Below are 22,510 nucleotides of genomic sequence, written 5' to 3'. Positions count from 1 at the left end.
ACTTCATTTTTGATTTACCTTTTTGTTAAGGTCATTTTCTAAAAAACTGTCAAGGGTATTTGGTTTAAATTGTGCATGTTAACTGTCACAAATGGAACCCATTTTAGCAGGGCAGATAACCCTATATATAATTTTGTCAAAGGAATGCCCAATTTTTAACATGCAGTAAATTGTGGACGAGCATATTGTGTTGATTTTGTCTGTAAATGTGCATGTGTGGTGGAGGGGCGTAAAGCTCTCACACCAATATCAGTCCCTGTATTGTTCTGAAAGCCATGCACCTATGTTTACTGTCAATATTAAAATCATCTTCAAAAAATATGATATGAACCATTTTCACTTTAAATTATGTTTCTTATAGAATGAAAAAATCCCTAACCCAAGACCCAAGAAAGTGACCCCTAAACCGAAAGCTGCATCGACTCCGAAGGCAACTCGAAAAGGGGCATCACATCCACAAGATGCCTCAACTCCGAAAGAGGCAACAATATTATTGGTAAGTGCAAGCATATGGTTAAGTGGGGGTGGTGGGGGTTGGCATCAGATATAAAATATTGAAAGATTAATATTCACTTTTATGTTTACCTTAAGCAGGGTTCATACAGACCTTAAAAAGTGCCTAAAAACAATCTGGAGTGCTTAAAAGAGCTTATTTTCAAAGATTGCCTTGAAAAGTGCTTCGTAAGTCATTTAATTTGGTTAGAAAAGTGCTTTAACACAATTAAAAGTGTTGAAACCATATTCATTCTTTCCAAGCTTTCAGCTCATTTTGTGCATATTGATCCGATGATATTGATTGCACCTCCTTTCTGAGGAGATACCCACTGTTTGTTTAAAGTCGTTCTGGTACTGGTTTTGACGGGAATTATGCAGCTGATGCTTCATAATTTAAAAAGCACAACTATGTTTAATGACACTGAGTTGTTATGTATGTTCAAATACATCTTTGTAAGCATTGTCATAAAAAGTACTTAAAGACATTTCAAAGTTGCAAATAGGAAAAGTGCTTGAATTTCACTTTTTTACCTTGAAAGTGCTTAAAAAGTGCTTAAATTCCATTTGGAAATGTTTGTATGAACCCTGTTTAGGTGAACATGAGCTCACGGTTATTGTTGTCAGTATGTCTGGTTTATATTAATTGTTAGAAAAAAAGAATGTGAACAATCACAATGTTGCAAACCATATATATTGATCTATAATGTATACTTGTTTTGTTTACTGTTTGTTCGAGGTAAAATGTTTCTTAGAATATGGACCTTTTTATGTTGTAAAGTTAGTCTCAACTAGGGAGTAATGTGTTCTCCATATCTATATAGTAAAAAATTATAATATAGTAAAAAATATCCTAAACCACAAGGGCTAGAGAATAAATATTTTGCATGAAGTATTATCTGGTGAAAGGTTACCAAGATTGTACATGTTGTGCCTTTTTTGTCAAAATTAGCCCTGCCCATTTGTTTTTCTTTAATGTATACATTTCAATCACAAGGCCTAGAGAATAAATATTTTGCATTGGAACTTTGTGTAGGGCACCTTTTCTTATGGTCTTGCAGTCCAAATTCTCATGAAAAAGTATACGAGTCCCTGTGAGATTTTAATTTTAGATTGGTTTGAATTAAGGTTATTGGCCAAGGACCGTCAGGGGCATCTTGTTAACAAATTAAAATGAAAGTTGTAAAATAGTTTAAATCGAAGCTTAAGATATACATGTTTGATTTCAGGGCTCCAATGGAAGACAATTGAATGTCCTGAGTCAAACAGACGTCTACAACGGCCCTGGAGCAAAACCTAACCGAGCCCCTGTCCATGTGGCTGACCTGAGCCAGGACCAACAGGAGCTGTTGGCAAGTCATATCAACAGCCAACATTGCCACAAAGCAACGATGACTGAGCCTGCAATGACTTTTCTTACTGCAGAAGAGTTAGCAGGCTACGTTTGCATAAACTATGTGGGTAAAAAGCTTGATGGTTTTGAAAAGAAACTTGACTCATTTGAGAGTGTAGTACGAAGTGTTGAGAAACAGTTACGAAGGTTGGTGGCCTGTGAAGTTCTAGAGGCTGTTTCTGGTGATGTAACTGTTCCTGATGCGTTTGATGTCAATGATGCGCCTGTCAGTGCTTGTGACGTTAATGATAATTCTGTTGTGTCTTTAAGTGATGCTGTTTGTCATGATGTTGTGTCTATTGGGCATGACAGTATTTGTTTGTCTGGTGGCAGTGTTGTTAGTAATGGTGTCATGACTGTAGCTGGGTGTGAAACTAGTTGTAGAGCAAATCCAGATGCATCTATTGCTGGCAGTCTTGTAGGTCATGATAGTTTGTATGTAGCAGGTGGGTTTGCAGGGTATCATAGTGTGTCTGAAGCAGGTGGGTTTGCAGGTCGAGATGGTCTGTCCATAGGAGGTGGTGTTATAGGTACAGGTGGTTTTTCTGTAGGAGGTAGTGTTGTAGGTCGAGATGGTCTGTCCATAGGAGGTGGTGTTGTAGATACAGGTGTTTTTTCTTTAGTTGGTGGTGTTGTAGGTGGAGATGGTCTGTCCATAGGAGGTGGTGTTGTAGGTACAGGTGGATTTTCTGTAGGAGATGGTGTTGTAGGTCGAGATGGTCTGTCCATGAAAGGTGGTGTTGTAGGTACAGGTGGTTTTTCTGTGGGAGGTGGTGTTGTAGGTGGCGATGATCTGTCCATAGGAGGTGGTGTTGTAGGTACAGGTGGTTTGTCTGTAGGAGGTGGTGTTGTAGGAAGAACTGATTTGTCTGCAGGAGGTGCAGTTGTAGGTAGAAATGGTTTGTCTGCAGAAGGTGGAGTTGAAGGTCGAGATGGTCTGTCCATAGGAGGTGGTGTTGTAGGTACAGGTGGTTTGTCTGTAGGAGGTGGTGTTGTAGGTAGAACTGGTTTGTCTGCAGGAGGTGCAGTTGTAGGTCGAGATGGTCTGTCCATAGGAGGTGGTGTTGTAGGTACAGGTGGTTTTTCTGTAGGAGGTGGTGGTGTAGGTAGAAATGGTTTGTCTTCAGGGGATGGAGTTGTAGGTAGAAATGGTTTGTCTGCAGGAGATGGAGTTGTAGGTAGAAATGATTTGTCTGCAGGAGGTGGAGTTGTAGATAGAAATGGTTTGTCTTCAGGAGGTGGAGTTGTAGGTAGAAATGGTTTGTCTGCAGGAGGTGGAGTTGTAGGTAGAAATGGTTTGTCTTCAGGAGATAGAGTTGTAGGTAGAAATGGTTTGTGTGCAGGAGGTGGAGTTGTAGGTAGAAATGGTTTGTCTGCAGGAGGTGGAGTTGTAGATAGAAATGGTTTGTCTGCAGGAGATGGAGTTGTAGGTAGAAATGGTTTGTCTGCAGGAGATGGAGTTGTAGGTAGAAATGGTTTGTCTGCAGGAGATGGAGTTGTAGGTAGAAATGGTTTGTCTGCAGGAGGTGCAGTTGTAGGTAGAAATGGTTTGTCTGCATGAGGTGGAGTTGTAGGTAGAAATGGTTTGTCTTCAGGAGATGGAGTTGTAGGTAGAAATGGTTTGTCTTCAGGAGGTGGAGTTGTAGGTAGAAATGGTTTGTCTTCAGGAGGTGGAGTTGTAGGTAGAAATGGTTTGTCTTCAGGAGATGGAGTTGTAAGTAGAAATGGTTTGTCTGCAGGAGATGGAGTTGTAGGTAGAAATGGTTTGTCTGCAGGAGGTGGTGTGTGGTGGGTCATGATGGTTTAGCTGTAGGCCATGTCATGGAAGGTCAAGATGTTTTTTATGTTGGAGGTGGTCCAGTTGGTTTGGATGTTAATTATGTTGGAAATGGTGATATTCGATGGGGGCGTCAGGTCAAGAAGTGGTTTTTCTGATCTAGATGTTGTTAATAACGGTCGTCTCTTTGATAATGTAAGTGATATGATTTCCCCGCATGTTGGATATGGTGAAAGGGATAGGGAATTAAACAGTGGATTTATTGTGTATGAAAATAGTAGGGATGATGATATGGATGATGATTTGGGTGGTGAAAGGGTTGTGTCTGCTGATAGGGTCCCTTTGAGGTCAAGGTTTGAGCAGCTTCCAGTGGTTATAAGGTCATATATTGATATGCAGTCTGTTTCAAAAAATGCGCCTGTGATGCTTCATCCAGACATTTTAGATAGTTTGATTACTCAACATGACGGGAACATATCAAGATTTGTGTGGGATTTGACTAAACTTTTGTATTCAAATGAAGAAATGATAGATAGCTCATTCAATGGCAAGGGAACAAGAAAAGCATTGTCGCCGAGAAGAAAATCGCTTATTCTAAATGGAGCGCAACAGGCATTTCCTGGAGTTGGAAAATGCACCCAGTATATTGCCACCGCCATCAACAATGGGTTAAAAAATAAAAGAACCTATCAGAAAAAGAACTAAAGAAGAAACTTTGGGAACTCATTACCAGTAATGAATAGAGCACAGTGAGAATTTAGCTATGCTTTAACAATATGTGTTGTGAAAAGTGATTTGTACCAGTAAAACATTGTACGAAATTGTCATTTTTTTGAGGATTAATTGGGCTTTAATTTAATTTTGATACTCTTCATTTAAAAGTATGGCATTGTTTAAAGTTTAGTTTACAATAACCAGGTCCTTTTTGTTGTATTTTATTGTCATTAATTTTTTCAGTCAAAGAATACACGAGTCTGTCTTGTATCCTGGTTTTATGTTTGCTTTATTAATTATATTACATATAAAGTAAAGTAGTTATCCTATCTACAAAAAATAACCGGTTTTCCACTTGAATGCCAGGTGTAACGTTTTGGTTCTGGGTGACCATATTGCACGAATCGAGTATGGACTTTATTTGATTCCTGCTGTTTATGTGTGTATCTTTTTAACCATAATTTGTCTTGATTTGGGTTGAGTATTGTATTAAAAGCATCTCCTATTATATAAGTTTTATCCATATTTTGCAGAAGATGTTTTTCCAGTTTCAAAAAAACTTGTTTCATCTTTGTTTGGTCCATATATATTTATTAAGGTGATTTTTTGATTATTAATAATAACATCAATTGTGCATAATCTACCCGGTACTCTTTCTTTAAAATCGCCTATACTTACATTATCTTTTATTAAAATTCCTAAACCTTCACTATTTGATTTTTTCCCACTGTAAAAACATATTCCACTTCATTCTGATTGCCATTTCTTTTTGATAGCTCAAGACAAGCTCAATCTTTGACATGTATCATGAAGTAAACACACTGTTTTCTTCAAACCATTTGAATATACTTTTCATTTTATTATCATTGTTGAGACCACTTACATTTAAAGAACATATTTTTTCATACATTTTTATCTTCAAAAGGCTTTATTTATGTCTAATTGAAACGTGCTGAATCTTGCCTATGAAATTTATAAGAATACATATTTATAACATCAATGAGGCTTATGAGTTATGAGCCTCTTCGTCGACTTAAACCAGGTTATAGATCTAGACCAAAGTTAAGTCAAATTACACTGAAACCTTTGTCGCATGGTAGTGCAATGTTAAATAACATACATATAGATATGAACACTTTTGCCATTTGTTGTCTCTTGTCTATGTTTTGCATGCAATATTGTGCTTCATTTGTTTGTTATTGTTTGTTATTGATGGATGTGAAACCAGAGAAATAAATATGCAATAAGCTCAGATAACTTGTCTTATATGATACATGTGTATATAGTAAAAAGAAACGATCAAGTTATTCAGCATGTTTTGGAAATAATACTTTTCTGTATTGAACTTGAATCACATATAGACAGTTGCGCGTACAACTTTCATGTAGGCCCCTATCTTTAAATGAAATAACACCATCGGGGGCATGTGTCATTCTCTGGAGACAGTTATGTTAAGCTCGGCTGTTTTCGGAGAAAACCCGAGGTATTGTAATAGCCAGCTCGTTGTCCGCCATCCTGTCGTCCCAAAACCTTAACATTGGCCATAACTTTTGCAATATTGAGCTATATATATATAAGATAGCAACTTGCTATTTGGCATGCATGTGTATCTCATAGAGCTGCACATTTTGAGTGGTGAAAGGTCAAGGTCATCCTTCAAGGTCAAAGAACATTATTTTATTTTTTAAACTGCGTTGGCATCTGCTCTGCAGTGCTGTTGTTTATTATTGAATTCACCCTTAATGGGTGTGATTATTGCTATCGTCTATTGAAAATTATTTATTCTTTAAGGATAACCAAGTCTTCCAACTCAGTTGGGGATACTAAACCAATTGGTGAAATAAATCTGAACCAAATTGGGACTTTTTATAATATTTAGCAACACTTTAACTGCTGTGAACACAAAAACAGGAAATTCCTAAATAGACAATTTAATGCAAAGGCACCCTAAAGGGGGCAGTGTCATTAAGGGTTTCTGGCTAGCACAGTAGACGGTACACTCTAACCACCAAGGCAATATGGATTTGATTTTTTAAGCAGGTGTTCCAAAGGAAAAAACTGGTTATTAGACTGGTGAATGTCGGCGGGAGGGTGGGCAGAACAGAGCTTGTCCGGGCCCTACATGTCACTATGTCGTTCATTATCAGATTTTAAAATCATTTGTCACATTTGTTCACCATCATTGGACAGTGTGTCATGCAAAAGAATTACGTCGATATCTCCCAAGGTCAATGTCACACTATGAGTTCCAAAGGTCAAAAATGGCCATAATTGAGCTTGTCCAGGCCAGGTGAAGTCACTTCTGGGTACACTAACTCCTTTGCCCTCAGAACAACATCAAATTATATACTTTAAGTAAATAAAAGATGGCTTGAACTTTGACTGTTTGGGTTGCCTTTTAAACAGAGGTCCAAGTTTGATGGCATTCAAATGTTGATTTTGAATGTGTCAAAATAAAACATTTCATGACATATTTCTGTTAAGAAAGTACATTATTGTGAACTTTTAAAAAGGGCTATAGCAATAAGAATATGCCTTAAACTTACCATTCTCAAACAACTCCCTTTGTTATCTGATTTTAATGAAAACAAAGTCATTAGAAATATTCGCTTTCAATTACAAATGTTTTTATTCGAATTTGTTACAAATTTACTCTTATCTTTTAGACACAATGCCATGTTAACAATACACATGTATATGCCATGTGTTTCATGCTTTTGAATGATTTGTTAATCATTTTTTTCATATTCATAAAATAAGAAAAAATAAATGTGTTACATGTATTTTGCAAAACCAAAACAATACCTGAATATTTGTTTAATTCTTGAAATGTTGTACACGTTACTTAAAGTCTGGTGTTCATTCCAACAAAATGTAGAGCAAATCTCTGTTAATAGTTTAATCATTCTTTCAGTTTTAACATTCTCAAAACAGTATTCACTGACAGACAAACTCTGGTAGAAATAACCAGTTTCAATTGTTACAAGGATATATTAAAGCTAACCTAAATGTCAGTAAACTACTCAGTACAACATTGGTCACAGCAATATTCATTTTGTTGGAGTCCTTGATTGTTTAATGGTCCACCTCACTAAAATCCTGATGGTCCACCGTCATTAAGCACAACGTGTGGTAGGACTCTGTGAATATGGTCGATGTATTTGGCACAGTCTTCCGCTGTAAGGTTTGTCCAAAACTCTGTTATTCCATCAACAAGTTGAGCCTTTGTTCGGGGCTTCACTTGTCGCTTTAAATAATCCTTCAATGTGGCCCAAACATTCTCTATGGGATTCAGGTCAGGACTCGATGCCGGTGCAGGCATGGTCTTTACTCTGTTATCATTCAACCACTGCATAGTGGATCGACTGGTGTGTTTGGCGTCATTATCCTTAAAAATAAACATTATATATATTTTATGATGTAAACCATACCAATTGCATACATGACTTGCAAGTTGCAACGCACATGGACAGAAATGTTAGCCTAACAATACTCAGTTAAACACGGATGAAATGCTTTGTAAATCGGTTGATTTAAAATCATAGATACACATTTGGCTTAAAAACATTGAATATTATTTATTACAAATTACTGTTCCAGGTATTTATGTATTTTTGATTAATGGGGCAACAATGGAACTCTACAAACACAAGCAAATTTGATGAATTCATATTCCCCGCCGAATAAAAATATCCTTTAGTTGCAATCAATTAAAGCGTACACGTTACTCTGAACAAACCAAATCATCCTGACGAATCTTATTCAAGAACCACGGGAGAATGATAATACACATTTAATTTTAATCGCATTTAGTTCCATACAAAAGCGCAGACAAACAACATTCTCAATTTCAATCAATTAAAGGGTCATAACTCTAGAGCTGAACCAAACAAAACTTGCAATTTAACTACAACAATATGATACTAAAAAATATTTTTACATTTCATGACATTTCATACAATAGTTATTCAGAAACAGCTCATGGCAGAACGAATTACTCAATTTCAATCTGTTATTAAAATGATTTTAAACATTTTATAAAATTGAAAACAAGTCACAGTTGGCTTAAGGAAATGGATAGATATTTAAACCCCCCAAAATAGTATAAAAATCATTTGACGATTTCATTCAATACATTTATATCAATTATTATATCTTCAAAATATATATTACAGTAAATACATATAATCGATATGATATATAAATGCAATTATGTTACATTATTTATTGATGGGAAAACTATATACCTGATAAAGTCGAAATCCATTTGGATATTCGCTGTTGGCAAATGGCAAGAGACTTGATTTCAAGATTTGCTGGTATGAAATCGAGTCCATTATGCCAGTGAAAACACAACAGCGTGTTGGTCCCAGATAACTGATGCCTCCCCACATGTGAACCTGAAATTCAGAATGGGACCATGAGCATGTTGGCTTTAAAAAAATTGATTTATTGTGAAAAGGTAAAGAGAAAGAATTGAACTTGTATCAAGTCGTTGTGTCATGACAAAGTTACAAGCCACACCATAAAATAATACACTATTGTTTCCTTTTACCTCAACATGACCTTGACCTTTGTTATAACCACACACTTCTTTGGAATTACATAGCGTCTTATACTTGTGAACATTTATGGCAAGTTATTTGACATTCTGCTATCCAATGACAGATTAATAAGCATTTCAACCAATAAATGACAAAGTTACAAGCTGGTCAAGAAAATAATACCCAATTTTTGAAATCACAATCAATAACCTTTGACATAGCGAAACAATTCTTTCACATGACTTGCCATCGCATGATTGCGAAAGAATATGGTAAGTCATTTCAAATTCATGACAGAGTTACAATCCAGATTCCAGATAAGCATAATCCAGACGGAAGGCAAACCATAGGACGGACGCACATATACCAAAATGCCATTGTGACCATTTATTGAATTATGTTGAGTTCACTGCAAGCGAGCTGGACAAAAACTGTTTGCAAATAAAGAAATAGCTAATCAAGTGAATTATCTATTATTTTCATACATCAAAATACTGTAATTCTCATAAAAACAAGGAATTGTGTTTGTATTGAAGATATGTTTTTTTCCAACAATAAATACTTCACCATTTTCAGAAAAATAACTGATCACAACTGACATGGAACATTTGAGGTGTTCAATAAAATAATGGTGCAGTGTTAGTGTATGTATCATGATACAACAAACCAAACATATTTTCAGAACATTTATACCTAATTAAGATGTGTATAATTTATTATCGATTAGCAAAAACTTCTTGCAAAGTACATATGTACATGTAACTTGATGTAAGTATCAAGCATTCGGTCTGACAGACTTTTATAATGTGTCAGTCCGAACACATTCCTGTCAGTCTGACTAAGTTAAAGCAAATAAATGTTCAACACTATAATAATAAGAAACTGTTTTAGTTATTATTTTTAATTGTATTGCATAATGTATTATGTGTTTTATGCATCTTTACATGAAGACTATTTTCTTTAACAACTAGTATATTAGCAACTGAATTTCTTGTCAGTCAATCAGACTGACATTCTTTGGTCGTTTGTCAGTCCTGCACAAAAATTGCCACATGTACATGTAACATGGTACACAGGTTTCAAAATTGAATTATTCACCCTCTCAAAGACTTAAAAAGACCATTTGCGAAAGCAACAGGTAAAAAAATATCACAAACCTTCAAGGCATGCTTTGGCTTTGGACACTTCCTTGGAAGACTGGCAAATGATGAACTTCTCTTATAGAACTGGAAAGAGCCGCTTGTTGACATTCCTATTGATGTCTCATCTGTAATACATATTCAGAGATAAATAATTAAACCTATTAGGCTATAGTATAGTTATGATATATGTACCATTAAGAAAGCAAATTCACGCCAAATTGACATTTATATGATGTGTATGCAAAGAATTCAGTTACAGCTAATAAAACATCCAGTTGCTGGCATTTAAAAAACTATAATTATCAACAAACCAAGTCATCCCAAAGAAACTTGTTAGAGAACCACTAAGTACAATAATGCACATGTCTATAATGTAAGTTACACAATATAATTCTATACAGCAGGTTCAGGCAGACACATTTCCACAATTTTAATCAATTAAGGGCCACTAGACTTGATCCCAACATAACTTAAGAGCACTTTTACAGTAAAATAATACACATGATTGTATCTTTAATTTCATAAAATTTCTAACACAAGTTACCAAAAAACAGCAGCCTCAGGACAGATAACATGGCTTATAATTTCAATCAATGCAGGGCCATTACTTCTTTTAAGTTACCAAGTTAATATTGATAAAAATTCAATGTTAATACATGTAAAACAAACATATAGAGGTCAGTGATGGAAAATAGTGGTCGCCCTTGAGCCCAGGGCAAGTAGATTTTGGCCTGAGCAACTCAATTTCAAAAGTTGAAAGTCAGGCCGGGCAACTTATTTTTGTTTTTAACAATTCAGTGCAATAAAAATTTAATAACAATTGGCCACCGTGGATCAAAAATGAGTTAAATAATATTCATTATATAGGCGTAGGAAATGATTCTATTCAGGCTCATCAATTATGATACATTCGATCAAGGAGATTAATGCCAGTTTGATTTGTATCTGTACCATATGATTCTAAACAATAGTGAATAAGCAAATTAAAATAACATTTAGGGAGAAACCGCAAGAGTTTGGTGTGAAGAGTGTAGAATAACAAGAGGCCCATGAAGGCCTGAATCGCTCTACTGGCTGGAATGTCAATGGAATGGAAAGTCAACATGCAAGGTAATACTGAAAACACAAATCCTTTCATCCTTGCCAAATGAATTATCAGATGGCTTATATTTTATTTAATTTAAAATTAATAATTGCAACCAATTAAACAACCTACTTAACAGTTAAATGCCTCGGACCAATACAAATTCAAGGGGAGATAATTCTGGACTTTTTACTCTGATGTAACCCATTTTCAATATGGTTCGAGTCCTCATTAATATAAAGACACTGTACAAGTTTGAAAAGAATTGGATGAAAACTGTGGAGTTTATCGTGTAAACAAGAAAAAGTGTAACGCACGCATGCATGAACGCACAGACGTCTGATGTAAGAAGTTATTTTAATCAATTTCTACCAATAATGGCCACATTGGCCATATCAGTTATTTAACTAGGCCGATTGTGACTGGGTTGATCAGGATCAAACAGAGTTTGTTTTCAGGCCCAGTAGCACTGATTTAGTCCAAGTATAAGTAATGACATTATGTTAAAGGGACATTGTAAGTTGTATACTTATTAAGTTAAATCTGGTAATGTTGCGCGTCCGGTAATGTTGTGCACTCCGCAGTCCGCATACTTACAATACATTCGAAGTGAATCACAAATTCCCTGCAGTCTTGAGCGTTTTCATACTTTAAATTAAGAATTCATAAGCCCAACGTGTAATTTAGCATTCCATTGCACAATATGAATATCCAATCATTTATGGTATTTCTTGTTGTTGTTTTCGGCCATTGAAAATATATCACATCAGACGACATTGTAATCATTTCCCGAAATTCATTCAAACCACATTTGGTATGATCTCCACATGAGCAATGGCCTTGTTTTGATATTTTCGATATTTTGAGCCTAAATGAGGTCATTTCACCAAGTGTGCAAGATTAGCGGACACTGTGATAGTTTGAAAATGAGGTGGGTCAGGTTTGTTTTGAAATCAAATCGGACAGTTCTTCACTGAATTAATCAGATATTTTTGTGTTAATTAGCACATGAACTTCTTATTTTCATAATAAATTAAGATATTATGTTGTCAATTTATAAAAGAACATGTTTTTAAACCAATTGACCCTTAACTGCGCAAGATTACCAGACAGCATCGTATTACTATACACACTAGAAAACATGTTAAATTTGTAACATTAAAAACATACCTGTAAAAATTACATCTAGGAATTCTTCTCTTGTCCGCAACATTTCTAATGCAAAATGCCTCCTCACAGAACAGTTCTTGACGCTTATAAGTTGGCAATAAGAAGCTTGTTTGTAGGTCCACCCAAGTTTTTTTCGTATTACTTTAACAGTCGCAATGGACAAGCTTATACCAAATACGTAAAGGATTTTGTCTTGCACTTCAGAGGCAGTAAGTTCGTTATTTTTTCTGTACAAAAAGTTCACAAACTCGTAATGTTCATTTTTCACCTTAATTGTTCGGTGGGTGGGGAGCTGTCGTTCCGAACGCAGTATCGCGATTATTTTTCTAATTCCTCTGTCCGTAATTGAATACGAATGTTCCAATCTCAATCTCTTCGCAATCACCACTGAATTGTATCCAGCAGAAAACAACTTCTTTATTTTTGATAGTAAAAACCTCGGAGTTCTGTAAGGCATTTTATAACAAAATTTGGGAAGAGTTTTCTTTGTTGTTGTTGTTAAACTAACTTCCGCCAATTGCTTGATTTCCTTTAAACTAAACCGAATAAAACATCCACGGATACTTTGCACTATTAGTAGATTGATAATTTCCTTATATTTGAGGTCTTCAACATTTGGAATTTTATATAAAAGATATTATATAGTATACGCATATTTTAGAACGAAGTTAAGATGGCGGCGTTTACGGTAGCTCGCGATAATAACCCCGCCTTTTCACCTCTGCGCATGCGCAGTATTAGCAAAAGCTTGCATTCTAAACCCCGCCTTTTCACCCGCACGCATGCGCAGAGTGCTAGCATCCCTATTCAGCCCTAATAACCCCAAATAACCCCATAAAATCCCTAAAAACCCCTAGACGGGATTGTTAGAGGTTAACCCCTAAAAAAAACCGGATTGTAAGAGATTAACCTAAAAAAATATTCAACCCTAAACAACCCCTTATTTGCGGAACAAAATCCATAACCCCACTGTAGTTGTAGTAGTAGTAGTAGTAGTAGGAGTAGTAGTAGTAGTAGTAGTAGTAGTAGTAGTAGTAGTAGTAGTAGTAGTAGTAGTAGTAGTAGTAGAAGTAGTAGTAGTAGTAGTAGTAGTAGTAGTAGTAGTAGTAGTAGTAGTAGTAGTAGTAGTAGTAGTAGTAGTAGTAGTAGTAGTAGTAGAAGTAGTAGTAGTAGTAGTAGTAGTAGTAGTAGTAGTAGTAGTAGTAGTAGTAGTAGTAGTAGTAGTAGTAGTAGTAGTAGTAGTAGTAGTAGTAGTAGAAGTAGTAGTAGTAGTAGTAGTAGTAGTAGTAGTAGTTGTAGTAGTAGTAGTAGTAATAATCATAATACTTGTAGTAGTGGTAAAACTTCAAATTATGAGACAAAATATGCTAACATTAAGTTAAACAGAGTTATCATGGTATGCACTGTGTACAAGTATTTGAAATTTTACATACCTTCGAAATGAATTTCTTAAATAGATTGAATCGTATCAATGGCAGCTGAATGTTCACATTAGTCATGTTAAAAACATGTTTATCTGCTTGTTATAACCCTAACCCTAACCCTGCTTGTAATAAAGCATTCAACTTGACTTTATCAACAAGACCAACCAGACAAAATGCTGACTCTTGTATCTGTTTTAATGCAGCAAACCTAAATGTTAGCTTTATATAAATTGCTTAATAAAACTCGTGGATCGGACATATTGTACAACGACAGTGAAATTATAATAAAATCAATGTTTTGAATGTAAAACAATTACATATTTTATGTTTCAAACAAAAGATATAATTACATATATACAATTAACATAAATACTGATTTTGAGTCACTTACTTGATCAGTGTTCCCATCATAATATACATTTATATAAATTATTATCATAATAAATTTATATCGGTAATTGTTTTCTTTTACATTTACCGACTTTATGAGCATAGGGGAACTATATGATAGTTATCACTTAAACTACATGACAGAATGCATAATGAATCTTAAAGCAAATATAAATATGTTAAATATTGAAAAACATGATATACCATGATCAACATATCTAGTCTCATCGTACTGATTCAGTCGAGCAACTGCTCAGCGAGCCGCGCCAGCATTGACCTACATTTTGATCTTGTTTTTCCGTAGTGTTTGCAAAAGATCCCCGAACATGAATTACCAACAGTCAATAAAACATGTATTCTTATATAGGTGTAACCTAACCGTCATTAATTTTTCGCCCATCATTTGACAACGTCCAAACCAAAACGAGTTGAATGAAATAGCACCGATTTGAGCTTAGATATTAATTCTTTATCATGTATTATTAATGTAAACTATTTTGAATGTTTAATTATAAGTCACTCATTAATAATAGGAGCATAGTTTATCTCTTATTTTATATTTAAAATTAAATATTGTTTCGTTCACTGTATCGTATATATAAAAGTAGTTCACAATATAACCCGTTCGCATTGCGTATTGGTTATTTTGTTCTATAAGTGTCGATATATAATCAGTTAACTTCATCTTGCAAAATATGTGTAAATGTGGAAATAAACACACATGTATAACCACAATGTGCAAGATATCTAATGTATATAATCATGTCAAATAAATAAATGACGTTTATTGCAGAGTCTTTCTAGTATAAACTTATTTACATATAGTGAAATTATGAGCCACATTCCTCATGCATTTTCGACCGATGAACACTAAAGTAATACATTCATTTTAATATATATTTTCAATGTGTTATCTTACTCAGTTGAACACTAGTATACACACATTATTTTGAACAATGTCAATATATTTATCTCGCTCAGCAGATAATGATTGTTATGTACAAAGTAAGGCATTTTTCAAATAATCGCTTCTGTAATTCGCGCGGACGCCATACAATACGTTTGCAGTATATGCATAGGGGTTCATGACCGGCCAAATAGTATTTAAAAATCATAATTTATTGAAATTGAACTTAACTAGTGCATTCTTGTTCATACCGTTTCGATAAGCAACTACTCGGTTTCTAGATCCTACTGCGGCCCAGTACAGATGGCCGAAGGTTGCAGAAGGATTGATGAGCCTGAAGGGTTCCCCAGACAGGGCAGTTTGTCCAGCCGAAAAGCCGTAGTAAGATGGCCAGCCATAAACAGTTTTGCAGTCTTATATTGATATAGATATTTTTATAACAATTTCAGATACTTTAGATTTATACAGTATGTGCTAATGAAATGCAAAGTGTGGTCTACCTAAACAATGTTTTAATGTATGATGCATAGTGCGTCCGATAAAGGCTCATTGTAGACTTAACGGATAATACCTTATGTCAGGTAGTTGTATATTAAATGTACATATTCTTAAATGTACATTGCATAACACTTATCATGTAATATCCGTTTATTGTATGACATAATGCAAACACTTCAAATGTATTGTTATTGATTTTAAAAATATCAATATCATTTCATTTGTATGACATACAGCACGTTTCTATTGTATTTGATCATATTCCAGATTCAGTGGGAAAATGCCTCCGTTGAGACATGCACTGTGATGAGCTGGCTTGGATATGGCCCAGAGATCGTACAGGCAAGGAGAGACGCATACAGAGAGATTGCCAGGCTTAATACTGCTTTTTACCGTGGAATGGTGACGTGGATATAACGGGTAGCAAGGCTGAGGGACTAACTTGCTTCCTTGAAAGTGATAGGGATAACATGCATATACACAATAGTGTGATTTGTTTCGAATATGGTGTTAATGCTAATACCGTTCCTAGAGAGATAACCGTGTTGAGGCCATACAGCGGAATGTGTTACCACGGACACTGTAGACTGCTACTAGAGAGACGTGGTACTACGGTCTACTCGAAAGTGAATGATGCGTTGTGTGATGATGGAAATGGTCGCGAGCTGCTAAGCAGTGACTTATATGTAAATAACTGGTCGTCATCTGGATATGGAGAAGTGCAGCAGCAGGACCGTGTGGGACCGTCAATACCCTTAACACATCGTGGAGCATGACACACCGACATGGTCCATGCATTACGTTACTTCAGCCCCAACATCCTGTCAAAATGGGCCACAAGACTGCGCCACTGGCCGCCACAAAAGTTCGTTCAGCAAGTTGTATCATGTCCATCATTTCTTACGCCTATTCGATTTAAAGGCAGTGCATATCAACATGTTGAATGGAGAGTGTGTTTCAACGTTGGCGAACTCCATCTGGCGAACAATCTTAATGACACTCAAATTAAATTGTATGTTTTATTGAAAATGGTAAAGGACGATGTATTAAATCCACGTAAGAAAGAAGTAACATCGTACACTTTGAAAAACATTGTATTCTGGATAGCGGAAAATAATCCTCAGTCCTTGTTCACTGAAAAAAGTATGTTACACTGGTTGCATTAAGGATTGGATGCGCTAAGAGTTGCGTTGATCAACCGAGAGCTGCCATATTACATGATTCCAGAAAGAAGTCTGATGGCAGCATGTGGACTGGAGAATGAACAACAGCGTAAATGGATATCAACGATTACAGAAATGATGAATGAAGGCCACAGAATGATACTGAGACTTCCGAAAATTTGACGAGCCCTTGTTTCTCACCCAGAACCATTCCGATGGTTCAACAGGAGGAGAAGGGAACTGGAATTGCTGTCACTAATGTACACTTACAGATATGGCCTCATATCAATGAGCATAGATATGGCCTGCATTGATGAGAATGTGGTGTTTGACGAGATAGATGTTACTCTGCATGAATTACGGAGACGCATGGACGAGATACTGTGGGAGGTTGGCGCGATTATGATAATGGAAGGGAGTCGAGTTAACAGTCTGCGGGATGTTCATTATAACATTTTGATGTAAAACGATTGAATCAATCAAATAACAATTGTTTAGGCACGGGAAACACTAATATATAAATTGTATGAACGTTAAGGATTTTTACTGTATCCAAGAGCATTGTTTGGAAGACTATGATAATTTAATGCCTTTTTATAATTTTTATGTGCAATAAAGATGTTTAATGTGTAGAAGTGCATTTCAAATAGTAGTATATTTGAGTAAACTGTTTAAACAAATAAATAGTTTGCATTTGGCTATAACTTTTAACAGGAAAATATTGTTTGCTAAAAATTATTATTTTAAACATTTCAATATGTTAACAATGTTTTTATAATACATTGTATTATTATACATTGTAGTATTCATATAGTGTGTATGATCGTAGACAAATATATTTATTACTTTCGGAAACAAGTAAGTTCATATCACGTTATGTGTCTTATTAAAATTGAAAGTGGTTACTAACCTTGTGTCTACAAATGTAGTATTGCTTATTTTGTGTATTTGAATACACATGTAAGTCTGTTAGCAATTGAAGTGTGTCTTTCTTAATTGTTTTCCATAAATAGATAACTAAGTGCTATTATATCATGTATGCTGATACTTTTATTTAACTTTGACTATGGTCTAAGTGTGTATACATTTACTAATTGCTTTTTGTTGCATTAGTCAACTGGTAATATTATAATTGCAGTACATTATCGATAGCATTTTTTTTTTATTAGCATAAATTAAACTGATTTTTGTGATCGACAATATGATACAAAATGTATCGAACACATAAATATTGCAGTCATCAATACATACATTTTAATATCTGTATTATGCTGCCTCTTACACGGCTCAAAAACGTTGACGTTACGTCCGATCACAACATACGTGGTGCAGTTCATTTTTAATTAAGTAATTAAGTATTCAAAACTGCTGGAGTTTAACTTCTCTATATTTAGTATGCTACTTCTAAGTGAATATATATTAATACTCGACTAAACACGAGAAGTTTCATTTAAAACTATTATCACCAACAGATATATATGCATCTTTAAGATATGTATCTTCCTCACTAAGATATGTTTTTGTTTTTGAAGATGATAAGATACATATTCAACATGTAATGTTTAAGTGATGTTTTTTAGTGGAAATATTGTACTAGATATAAAACATGATGGTCTCTTTGGCCCAAAGTCTTGTAATACCGTAAGTCTCGTTCTTGTTCTTACTGTTGATACTGTCTTAACTTTAAATATAACAATTGTTTTTACTTGTAATATAGTAGCTCCGTCCATTTATTGTATAGAAACCAGTATTGTCCCTGTTGAGTTATTAAGGCTGTCTCCGTTATAGTTGATATTGTAGTGATTGTAAAAGGACATCAGTTAATGGCTTTTGCCTGACCGTATCTTTTTCATAACGCTATGAATGATAACATGACTTTACTTGCGCAGTATTTATTGTACTTAATTGTTAATGTTTCCAATTGTTATACAGTATACATATCATTATATAAAATTCCCATTTGTTTGTTTCATCACTAACGCACGTTTGCAACTAGCATTAAGTTATCTTGTTAAATGGTCCATTTCAATTATTCCGCATTTGAATTGTATGTACTGTTAATGATGAAGCTTTAAAGGCTTACTATAGCGTTACTGGACTGTATAATTACTCGTTTATGTTGATGTAAAATCAGATTGTTTTGATATCTTGTCAAGATTATTGTTCTGCTTCACGATTCATGTAACCACGTCTTGCTAGAAATGGTCGTTTTGTAGGAGTCAGGTATTTGCAAATCCCCACGTCAAAGCATATTTCAAAACGTATTTGTTGTGTCTTACACATTGCCCCGTTAAACAGACAACACAACTTAAAAGTCATACGAAATAAATACTTTGGCTAGTGCTTCACGGTACAAGTAATTCAATTAAAGTTCATTATTGTTTAGTATAGCAAACCGTTTAAAATCCTAGTATGCCTTTGTCCTAAATTCTGTGACGGCTGGGTTCCGTTTTTTTACAAGTATACAAATGAATTTCGTTGAACATTCGTATACAAGTAAGTGCAATTGCTTTGTCATTGCAAAAAGTTAGAATAAAATATTGATTTGTAAAACACTCACTCTAATAGTCATACAAAATAGACGGTGTCACATTTGATGTAAGAACACATTCCCCAAAACGATGCTCAACAGTTTCTATGTTATGATAGATTGCTACTACTACTACTACTACTACTACTACTACTACTACTACTACTACTACTACAACTACTACTACTACTACTACTACTACTACTACTACTACTACTACTACTACTACTACTACTACTTATACTACTACTACTACTACTACTACTACTACTTCTACTACTACTACTACTACTACTACTACTACTACTACTACTACTACTACGACTTCTACTACTACTACTACTACTACTACTACTACTACTACTACTACTACTACTACTACTACTACTACTACTACTACTACTACTACTACTACTACTACTACTACTACTACTACTACTACCACTATTTGTTTTATTCCATTGATGTCTGTTTCAAAATTAGCAGCGGTGTGTAAATATTGCCGTTACGCAATGGCAATCGCATCGCAACATACGGGTATGGTAAAATTCGTTTATACAATGTGGTTTTGACGGCTATCAAAATCCTTTCATTTGTTTGAAGTATAACATGTTTATATTTAATTCAAACATATTATAGATTCAGTTAGAAAATGTATCCGTCGAGATTTTTTCTGGGATGAGCTGGCTTGGCTACGGACCGGAGATTAGACAAGCAAGGGGCAATGCAATCCGGGAGTTTTGCACGCTCATGACTGCACGGTTCAGTCGAGCGGAAACGATAATAAGTACGGGTAGTAAGGATAAGGGGCTGAGCTGCTCCGTGGAAAGTGGTTTTGGATCAAATGCTTGTACTCTTTAGTGCGATCTGTTTAGAAGATGGGTCAATACTTGCGACTTTCCAAGAGAGACAACCATGCTGAGATCATACAGCCGTATTAATTACCCTGAACACTGTAGACTGCTAATATAGAGACGTAGGACGACGATTCAATCGACAGTAAACGATGCGTTATGAGATGATGGATATAGTCTCGAACTTATGAGCAGTATCTTATATGTAAATAATATATTTGTCGAAAATTGAACACACGACAGACACCGTGCATATTGACCGTGCGGGACCGTCTTTACCTCATACATTCAGGAGAATTAACACTGACATTGTTCCTGCATTACAATACTTCTGCCAATACATGATCAGATCATCCGTGTTTTCGGATTGATTTTCCTGTATACCAGAAACACGAACTAGATTTCGCCTGGAGTACTGTTCTTGGTCATCGAGTTTCGATTCCAGTAGACTAATATTGGCCTTCAAATCCGAGTTTTCGGTAATAAGCAGAGTATTTGCTTGCTCTAGGGCCTCCAGTTTGGAGTTGAACTTAGACATAACACTCGAAACCACGTTTTCTACGATTGATTCAATGTGTGTACGAATATGACTTTATCAACTTTTTTTCGACAATTTAGGACCATGTGTTGGTATTGTGTTTGTATATTTATTAATGTAATATATATATATGTTGCATACGTCAAGTGCTCATAGTATAATTGCAGTTTATTTATCGATTGCAATCTTGATTTATTCAGTATAAACTGAAATGTTGAGCGGAAATATTTACGAGAACGTATTGAACACATTAATATTGCGTTGTGCGATACACACAATTGTCATGATGCCCAATAAACATTGTTGTTGCATTTCTACATTGTGAAACAAACTTAGTATTTCAATTAAACTATTATTGTAGTTCTTTTAAAACTTTGTACGGATACAATTTTAACTCAAAGAACCAGGCTGTAACCTTACACGTTTTATAGGAAAGACAACTGTGTCATACATCACAATTACACAGTGCCCCTGATAAGCCGCCTATCTGCGTTTTTCATCCTATTAAAATGTTTAAATAAGCGAATAAAAACAATATCATGCGTATTGAAAACGCAACTCATTTGACCTTTACGCAAATTCATCAAATTTGATGCGTACGGTACAATAGCTTCAACAAATGCTTTGCTCATTTTCGTTTTTTTTGTTTTATTGTTATCGTAACGCGGCGACACTTTCATTTAACAAGCGCCTGGATGACAGAGCAGGAAAACAGGTTAAGTTATTCAAACGCTTTGCGGACTAGATTTCATAGTTAAATAAAGCGTTTGACCAAATTATTTACGACAACATACATCATTTTCAATCTAACTGAATCCGTTGTTAATTGTGCATGTTGTTGTAAAGCGTCTGTACTTTCGGTTTCTATTACGATGCTTCATATTTGATGCGAAATTGTTGCGCCAAAAAATCATTTGATCGCAAACTTTTTCGAATCAAGATAGCAAGAGCCAATAAGGGCCAAATCATTCGTGCTATCGATTTTTTATAGTTTGAAGTTTATATTATTGCCAGTTTCAATGGTTAAAGATATTATGAAACATCTGTTCATTAAAGTTAATTATGATATATTACAGTATTACTGAATCAATACAAGTGTGCAGCTTAAACAGTAGCAAAGCAGAAATTTTTTAAAGGTATGTATTTTATAACCCTATGTCTTGAATGAAATCACCCTATTTTTTTAAAATCGATGGGTGAAACTCCTGTTTTCAAAATAACTATATGGGGCAAAGATTACATGTGACAATTTTTTATATTCTATGCATTTGTCCCTCTGAATGTGCTTATTACTGTCTATACATATTTTTAATGTGTATACATCCGGGAAAATGTATTTTTGTTACATGTACCTGGCATTGCTTTTCTGTGCCTTAATTTTATCTGAATATACACGTACTATTTGCGTATTACAATTAATACATACTTAAATGATGTATAAATGATGGGAAACATATTTTTTTCTGTAGGTGCAAATTCGCGAAAAACTTACACACGCTATAGCGATATAGCCTGTCCTAGATATTGGACCTATTTAGACGGAGTTGCCTCTCTTTACAATTAAACGAATGCCAAAATAGTCGATGAAGTTCAAACATTCATGGATAACAATACACGATTTGCTGATGTTCTTATCTTTGCTTGTTCAATAGTTTTGTCAACTTGTATTCCTTTCCTAACAATTTACTTCTCACTTCTTTCATTTACTCAATTTATTAAATTCGACAATCAATAGTTTACGGTTAAGTGGGTTACTCCTTATGTTAAAACATAAGATAATTTCAGACTCCTTTTGGATTGAAAACATGTAACTATATTTATTTTATGGGAGCTGAGCTTTACACAAAATATGCTCTGTTCCAAATACATAAACAAAAGTACAACATATAC

The 22,510-nt window shown here is 34.9% G+C and overlaps 1 protein-coding gene across 1 annotated transcript; it reads right to left on the bottom strand.

Annotated features, from left to right (window-relative positions):
• Window positions 1-2,347: 2,347 nt before the first annotated feature.
• On the bottom strand, window positions 2,348-5,521 carry LOC127869737 (uncharacterized). The gene is made up of 2 exons (XM_052412396.1): window positions 5,497-5,521; window positions 2,348-3,042 (listed from the first exon to the last, which is right to left on the bottom strand). Exons 1-2 carry the CDS (start codon window positions 5,519-5,521, stop codon window positions 2,348-2,350), a joined length of 720 nt encoding a protein of 239 aa, XP_052268356.1.
• Between the last annotated feature and the right edge of the window lie 16,989 nt (window positions 5,522-22,510).

The sequence above is a fragment of the Dreissena polymorpha genome, chromosome 2 (genome assembly GCF_020536995.1).
Source record: "Dreissena polymorpha isolate Duluth1 chromosome 2, UMN_Dpol_1.0, whole genome shotgun sequence".
Classification (NCBI taxonomy): domain Eukaryota; kingdom Metazoa; phylum Mollusca; class Bivalvia; order Myida; family Dreissenidae; genus Dreissena; species Dreissena polymorpha.
Note: the sequence above shows the minus strand (reverse complement) of the source record. Positions and strands in the feature narration are given on the sequence as shown.

Excerpts from the sequence above, each read along its gene's own strand:
- LOC127869737 (XM_052412396.1), bottom strand. The coding sequence starts at position 5,521 with ATGGCAAAAGTGTTCATATCTATAT. Across the intron at positions 3,043-5,496 it reads AAAAGTGTTCATATCTATAT|ACAAACCATTTCTACCTACA; the intron begins GTATGTTATTTA and ends CATCTCCTGCAG.